This window comes from Pristiophorus japonicus, chromosome 9 (assembly GCF_044704955.1).
Source record: "Pristiophorus japonicus isolate sPriJap1 chromosome 9, sPriJap1.hap1, whole genome shotgun sequence".
Taxonomy (NCBI): domain Eukaryota; kingdom Metazoa; phylum Chordata; class Chondrichthyes; family Pristiophoridae; genus Pristiophorus; species Pristiophorus japonicus.
In genome coordinates, this window is record NC_091985.1 from 187,474,760 (window position 1) to 187,482,954 (window position 8,195).

The 8,195-nt window shown below is 44.6% G+C and overlaps 1 protein-coding gene across 3 annotated transcripts; it reads left to right on the forward strand.

Annotated features, from left to right (window-relative positions):
• The first annotated feature begins 207 nt into the window (after positions 1-207).
• On the forward strand, positions 208-7,793 carry LOC139273379 (zinc finger protein 239-like). 3 transcript variants are annotated; one of them, XM_070890215.1, is made up of 2 exons: positions 208-403; positions 7,022-7,793. In XM_070890215.1, the coding sequence occupies exon 2, from the start codon at positions 7,376-7,378 to the stop codon at positions 7,619-7,621; it is 246 nt and encodes an 81-aa protein (XP_070746316.1). In that variant the 5' UTR covers positions 208-403; positions 7,022-7,375; the 3' UTR covers positions 7,622-7,793. The 3 variants fall into 3 exon arrangements, with proteins under 3 accessions (XP_070746316.1, XP_070746315.1, XP_070746318.1); XM_070890214.1 differs by lacking the exon at positions 208-403 and adding an exon at positions 1,031-1,136; XM_070890217.1 differs by lacking the exon at positions 208-403 and adding an exon at positions 1,881-1,923.
• Positions 7,794-8,195: the final 402 nt, after the last annotated feature.

Consider the following 8,195-nt stretch of genomic DNA (forward strand, 5'->3'; position numbering starts at 1 on the left):
CACTGTGATAGTGCGTCTTCTCTGCGACGGGAGGGTGAACAGTGGCTCCTAAGTTAGCACTGAGCGCCTCCTTCAAACCCTTCAGGAACTTCAGGCAGAGGGTGACGGTTCTGAACGTCACATCGAAGTAACCTCTCTTCGGGAGGTCCTGCAAGACGAAGACGTCGGTGACATTCATGCCACATGTTCCCAGCAGGATTTTCTTCTCTAAAAGGTCCCGGTTGATCGTTGTCTGTCCTTCCACTTTCTTCACCGTCGCTCGGATGGTGTTTCGGACGCCCTGGTTCGCCGCTCGGTTGGCCACCATCCGGGTTGCAGATTCCTCCTTTTGTGTTTTGGCCGAAGCCCTCAACCTCTCATTGCGCCAGTCCGGCGCGTGCCGTAAATTTTCACGTTAAGATTCGTAAGATTAATTCAAATTGAATATTTTGTGTGTTATGTCAATGAACGTTCTCAGCGGGTCTCCTGATCCAGCGCCCTGCTGTCGGTCAAGGGATCTTTTTATTCAACTGAGAGCGGTGTTTGTCCCGATAGTTTCTAGATTCGTTTCCATACTAGTTCAACACAAACAGCAAATAAAACACGACTTTTCAGTCCATTAAACAGGAACTGGTTTCATGAAATGACGTGTTTATTCAAATTTTATAACAGTTCAGACATGTCAAGATGTTGTAAAGCAGATATTTTCCATCAAATTCAATATTTTAGCATCAGTGGTTATTGTTGGCGGTAACAGATTTAGACGGTTTTAAGACGATCACATTTCAGAGGTGACGGTGTCCATGTGAACATTTTATCGATGTACTTCTGTAGATGAGGCGCTGCTTCATGTTCTCGACGGCTGGAACTGAAGGTGGATTCAGTAAATCCCAGTGTCAGGTCTGGTGGTGTAAAATAAATCTGTTCCAGGAATCGTACTTTCATGGTTTGAAAAACTGGCTGAATGTTCAGGGTTAATCTTTTTAACTAAACTCAGAACATGTGATGTTGGTTTTGTAACTTCCCTTTTCAGTTATTTTCGCTGAGTGATTTCCTCTCTCGCCAGATCTCAGCACAAGAAGAACTGGCTCCAATTTCTATCCGCGAGACCATGAATCTCAGTGTAAACTGCTGTCTGTGAGTTCAGCCGACCAGGGGTAGGGGCAGCGTCTGCATATCTGGAATAATTATAGAACAATGTTCACAATAAGAGTCTACAGCTGTCATGCTGGAGCAGTAGTTTTACAGATACACATAATTCGTGATAGCCCCTCTTGCCGTGGTTTAATAATGCTACTTATATTGATAAACCCTGTCTCATCCCTTTTTAAAAAGAAAATTGCTCAAAATGTTTGACTTGTTCGCACATTTGCACATGTCCGCCTGTCGTTCTGTCCTACAAACGCAATGAAAATATTTTCCAGTTCATCGGTGTAACTTTGAGCAATACCATCGATATTCACAGTAATTAATTAATTCTTGTTCGTAAAGCGCTCGTCCTGCAAGATTCACACATACTATTGGCCCAACTAATCTCCTGTCACATTCATTTCCTGCTACGCTCAGACATCAAACTTTTAGTGAAACTTTAAATTCGTTACTAATGGCAGAGGATCTGCTAGATCTATTAATATGAGACACGTTTTATTCATCTTGCAACTGTTTACAGAAAGCCTTTATGTAATTGAGTGTAATATTGGTTCTAGACGATTAACTCATGCTCGATATATCGGGGAGCACAAGAGCAAAGACAGATAGGAATAACTAGTCTCCATTCAGGCCCTCTATCCTGTTCCACCAAAAATTTGGATGAGGGCAGACGTTCCCTGGCTCTGTTGCGCAGGCGCACTCTTGCTTCCTTGCCCTCACGCAGGCTGAGAATTGCTCTCTGCCGTCCATCCGGAGAGTCCCAGTCACGGGTCACTTTGCCTTCTGTGAGACACGGTAAGAAAGTCACTGTTCGCCGGGATACAGGCTGTCACTTTGTTACTGAATTAACTCGGCTCCATTCAGGACAAAGCTCTGACAGCGCGGCTGCTCAGTTCCAATATTTTATAAAAACACAGGGAGGGATTTTAAAGTTTAAACCCCGGAGAATGGCCGGAACAGGGTCATAATACAATTAATGGTCCGCGATATAAACCACAAGGAACGTACTGAACTGGGTCATAATACAGGGGATGGTCCGGGATATAAACCCCAGGGAATGTACTGAACCAGAACATAATACAGGGGATGGTCCGGGATATAAACCCCAGGGAATGTACTGAACCAGGACATAATACAGGGGATGGTCCGGGGATATATATCTGGAATAATTATAACACAATGATCACATCCCTTTTTAAAAAGAAAATTGCTCTAAGTGTTCGAACTTTTTCGCACATTTGCAAATGTCCGCCTGTCTTTCTGGCCTACAAACAAAATGAAAATATTTTCCAGTCCACCAGTGTAACTTTGAGCAATACCATCGATATTCACCAGTAATTAATTAATTCTTGTTTGGAAATTACAGTTCCTGCAAAATTCACACATACTGTTGGTCAAAATGATCTCCTGTCATATTCATTTCCTGCTACCGCTCAGACATCAAAGTTTCAGTGAAATGTTAAACTCGTTACTAATGGCAGAGGATCTGCTAGCTCTATTAACATGAGGCACGTTTTATTCATCTTGCAACTGTTTAGAGATAGCCTTTATGTAGTGAGTGTAATATTGGTTCCAATTAACACATGATAGACATATCGGGCAGTACAAGCGCAAAGACAGATAGGAATAACTAGTCTCCATTCAGGCCCTCTATCCTGTTCCACCAATAATTGTACATCCCTGTCTGGAGTAAAAATAAAACGGGGAAGCTGGCTCAACCGTTGCTAACAAGGGAAATTAAAGATAGTGTTAAATCCAAGGAAGAAGCATACAAATTAGCTAGAAAAAGCAGCAAACCGGAGGACTGGGAGAAATTTAGAATACAGCAGAGGAGGACAAAGGGTTTAATGAAGAGGGGGAAAATAGAATACGAGAGGAAGCTTGCCGGAAACATAAAAAATGACTGCAAAAGCTTCTATAGATATATGAAGAGAAAAAGTTTAGTGAAGACAAATATAGGTCCCTTGCAGTCGGATTCGGGTGAATTTATAATGGGGAACAAAGAAATGGCAGACCAATTGAACAAATACTTTGGTTCTGTCTTCACAAAGGAAGACACAAATAACCTTCCGGATGTACTCGGGGACTGAGGGTCCAGTGAGAAGGAGGAACTGAAGGATATTCTTATTATGCGGGAAATTGTGTTAAGGAAATTGACGGGATTGAAGGCCGATAAATCCCCAGGCCTGATAGTCTACATCCTAGAGTACTTAAAGAAGTGGCCCTAGAAATAGTGGATGCATTGGTGATAATTTTCCAATAGTCTATCGACTCTGGATCAGTTCCTATGGACTGGAGGGTAGCTAATGTAACACCACTTTTTAAAAAAGGAGGGAGACAGAAAACGGGTAATTATAGACCGGTTAGCCTGACATCAGTAGTGGGGAAAATGTTGGAATCAATCATTAAAGATAAAATAGCAGTGCATTTGGAAAGCAGTGATAAGATTGGTCCAAGTCAGCATGGATTTATGAAGGGGAAATCATGATTGACAAAACTTCTGGAATTTTTTTGAGGATGTAACTGGTAGCGTGACAGGGGAGAACCAGTGGATATGGTGTATTTGGGCTTTCAAAAGGCTTTTGACAAGGTCCCACACGAGAGATTGGTGTGCAAAATCAAAGCACATGGTATTGGGGGTAATGTACTGATGTGGATAGAGAACTGGTTGGCAGACAGGAAGCAGAGAATCAGGATAAACGGATCCTTTTCAGAATGGCAGACAGTGACTAGTGGAGTGCCGCAGGGCTCAGTGCTGGGACCCCAGCTCTTGACAATATATATTAACGATTTAGATGATGGAATTGAGTTTAATGTCTCCAAGTTTGCAGATGACACTAAACTGGGTGGCGGTGTGAGCTGTGAGGAGAACGCGAAGAGACTGCAGGGTGATTTGGGCAGGTGAAGCGAATGGGCAAATACATGGCAGATGCAGTATAATGTGGATAAATGTGAGGTTATCCACTTTGGGGGCAAAAACACGAGGGCAGAATATTATCTGAATGGCGGCAGATTAGGAAAGGGGGAGGTGCAGCGAGACCAGGGTGCCATGGTACATCAGTCATTGAAGGTTGGCATGCAGGTACAGCAGGAGGTGAAGAAGTCAAATGGTATGTTGGCCTTCATAGTGAGGGGATTTGAGTATAGGAGCAGAGAAGTCTTACTGCAGTTGTACAGGGCCTTGGTGAGGCCACACCTAGAATATTGTATTCAGTTTTGGTCTCCTAATCTGAGGAAAGATGTTCTCGCTATTGAGGGAGTGCAGCGAAGGTTTACCAGACTGATTCCAGGGATGGCTGGACTGATAGATGAGGAGAGACTGGATCAACTGCGTCTTTATACACTGGAGTTTAGAAGGATGAGAGGGGATCTCATCGAAAAGTAAGATTCTGATGGGACTGGACAGGTTAGACTCGGGAAGAATGTTCCCGATGTTGGGGAAGTCCAGAACCAGGGGACACAGCCTTTGGATAAGGGGCAGGCCATTTAGGACTGAGATGAGAAGAAACTTCTTCACTCAGAGAGTTGTTAACTTGTGGAATTCCCTTCCACAGAGAGTTGTTGATGCTAGTTCATTGGATATATTCAAGAGGGAGTTAGATATGGCCCTTATGGCTAAGCGGATCAAGGGGTATGGAGAGAAAGCAGGAAAGGGGTACTGAGGGAATGATCAGCCATGATCTTATTGAATGGTGGTGCAGGCTCGAAGGGCTGGATGGCCTACTCCTGCACTTATTTTTTATGCTTCTAATTTAGATGAGGGCAGACGATGTTCCCTGGCTGTGCTGCGCAGGCGGACTCTTGCTTCCTTGCCCTCACGCAGGCTCAGTATTGCTCCCTGCCGTCTATCTGGAGATTGCCAGTCACGGGTCACTTTGGCTTCTGTGACTGTCACTGAACTGGGTCATAATACAGGGTGTGGTCCGGGATGTAAACCCCAGGGAATGTCATGAACCAGGACATAATACAGGGGATGGTCCGGGATATAAACCCCAGGGAATGTACTGAACTGGGACATAATACAGGGTATGGTCCGGGATATAAACCACGGGGAATGTACTGACCCAGGACAATCCCCCTTGCAATAAAGGCCAACATTCCATTTCCCTTCCTGATTACTTGCTGTACCTGCATATTAACTTTGTGTTTCATGCACAAACACCCTCAGATCTCACTGTCCTTTAGCACTTTGTAATTTTATCCCTTTGCAGATTTTTTGTGTCCTCAATTTACGTTCCCACCCATCTTTGTATCAGCAAACTTGTTACATTAAACTCGGTCCTTTCATCCAAGTCATTAATATAGATTGTAAATAGTTGAGGACCCAGCACCGATATCTGCGGCACCCCACTAGTCACCATTTGCCAACCGGAGAAAAACACATTTATCGCGACTGTCTGTTTTCTGTTAGTTAACCAATCCTTTATCTATGCTAATATACTGCCCTAAACCCCATGAGCCTTTATCTTGTGCAGTCACCTCTTATGTGGCACCTTATCAAATGCCTTCTGGAAATCCAAATACACCACATCCACTGGTTCCCCCTTATCAGCCTGCTCATTACATCCTCAAAGAACTCCAGAAAATTTGTCAAACGTGATTTCCCTTTCATAAACCCCTACTGACTCTGCTTGATTGAATCATGCTTTGCTAAATGTCCCGCTACTGCTATCTTAATATTGGACTCCAGCATTTTCCCAACGACAGATGTTAGGCTAACTGGTCTATAGTTTCCTGCTTTTTGTTTGCCTCCTTTTTTAAATAGTGGCGTTACATTTGCGGTTTTCCAATCTGCTGGGACCGCCCCAGAATCCAGTGAATTTTGGTAGATTACAACCAATGCATCCACTATCTCTACAGCTACTTCTCTTAAGACCCTCAGGTCCAAGGGACTTGCCTGCCTTCCGTCCTATTATTTCACCGAGTACTACTTCATTAGTGATAGTGATTGTATTAAGTTCCTCCCTCCCCATAGCCGTTTGATTATCCACTTCGGTATTACTCTCAGTGACCGAGTGTTTTCTGTAATTAAACTAATCTCAGACTGTTTCTGTCCAATATTAACTCCTGCACGGTCCCAGAAAACATTTTAAGGCAGAGTTAGACTGATTTTTGAGCGATAATGGAGTAAAGTGTTATGGGGAGCGGGCAGGGAAGTGGAGCTGAGCCCATGATGAGATCAGCCATGATCTTATTGAATGGGGGAGCAGGCCCGAGGGGTCAAATGGCCTACTCCTGCTCCTATTTCTTATCTTATGTTAACTGCCCCTAACCAGAGTCAGCACCCTCTGGGATTGAGCGAGAGGGAGGAAAGTCAGTGAGTGTAGAACTGAACCCAGCCAGTGTCAGTACCTTCAGGGGAGGAGAACCAGTGAGTGTAGAACTGAACCCAGCCAGAGTCAACACCTTCAGGGGAGGGGAACCAGTGAGTGTAGAACTGAACCCAGCCAGTGTCAGTACCTTCAGGGGAGTGGAACCAGTGAGCGTAGAACTGAACCCAGCCAGTGTCAGTACCTTCAGGGGAGGGGAACCAGTGATTGTAGAACTGAACCCAGCCAGTGTCAGCACCTTCAGGGGAGGGGAACCAGTGAGTGCAGAACTGAACCCAGCCAGAGTCAGTACCTTAAGGGTGGGGAACCAGTGAATGGGCCCAGTGAGTGTAGAACTGACCCCAGCCAGAGTTGGTGATGATAATTAGGAGCATAGGACAAGCTACCTTCAGACGTGCGATGTGTTTGAATTTCAGGAAAGTGACGGGGAGGAGTGTATGGGGTGGGGATTTACTGCTTTGGAGGAACAAGAGAGGAAAGAATGTTCCATACAATCTAAAATTGTCAGTTGTGAATTAATGTCCTTTACTTGCAGTAATGATTTTTGTAAACTCTTTTTCCAGAGTATTCGAGGGGCAGGATTTACAGACGAGAAAATCAAATCAAATATTCGTCAAGATCTGACGGATTCACTGAATTCATCAGGACCTGAATATCATCGGCCTTTGAATGTGGAAGGAGAAATGTTTGTCTGTCCTGTCTGTGGGAACAGATTTCAAACACTGGAAAAGCACCGAGACACACACACCCGAGTGAGAGTGTTCCAGTGCACTGACTGCGGAAAGAGCTTTAGCCAGATTCACAGCCCGAAAAAATATCGCACGATTGACAGCGGGGAGAAACTGTACACGGGTTGTGTGTGTGGACGAGGCTTCAACTGATCATCCCACTAGGAGAGACACAAGGACACCCGCACCATGGAGAAACCGTGGGAATGTGGGAAGAGATTCAATTACCCGTCTGAGCTGGAAGTTCATTGGCGCACTCACACTGGGGAGAGAACATTCACCTGCTCTAAATATGGGAAGGGATTCACTACATCATCCCACCTGCTGAGGCACCAGCGAATTCACACTGGGGAGAGGCCGTTCACCTGCTCCGACCGTGGGAAGGGATTCACTCAGTCATCCAACCTGCTGACACACCAGCGAGTTCACAAGTGACTGCAGGGTTTGGATTCTGCTGTTGTCCCAGACTGAATCGAGTCCTGACAGTTGGGCTTTCTTTCTGCTGATATTGATTTCCCCTATAACTGTGCTGGAGTTTAATATTCTGGATATTTGACAAATTAATCAATGCGAAAATGGTCAGATTAAAAAATAACACTGATTGTGATTGCATCTCTAATTCACTCTTTAAAAAACATAAGAAATAGGAACAGGAGTAGGCCATTGGCCACTCGAACTTGCTAAACCATTTAATAAGATCACTTCGCTGCCCACTCCCCATAACCCTTCACTCCATTAACATTCAAAAATCTGTCTATCCCCACCTTAAATATATTCAGTGACCCAGCCTCCACAGCTCTCTGGGCGGAGAATTCCACCAATTTACGACCCTCTGAGAGTAGACATTTCTCCTCAACTCAGTTCTAAATCCCATATTCTTAAACTATGCCCCCTCGTTCTAGATTCCCTACAAGTGGAAACATCCTCTCTGGCATCCACCTTGTCGAGTCCCCTCGGTATCATATGTTTCAATCAGATCACCTCTCATTCTTCGAAACTCCAATGAGTA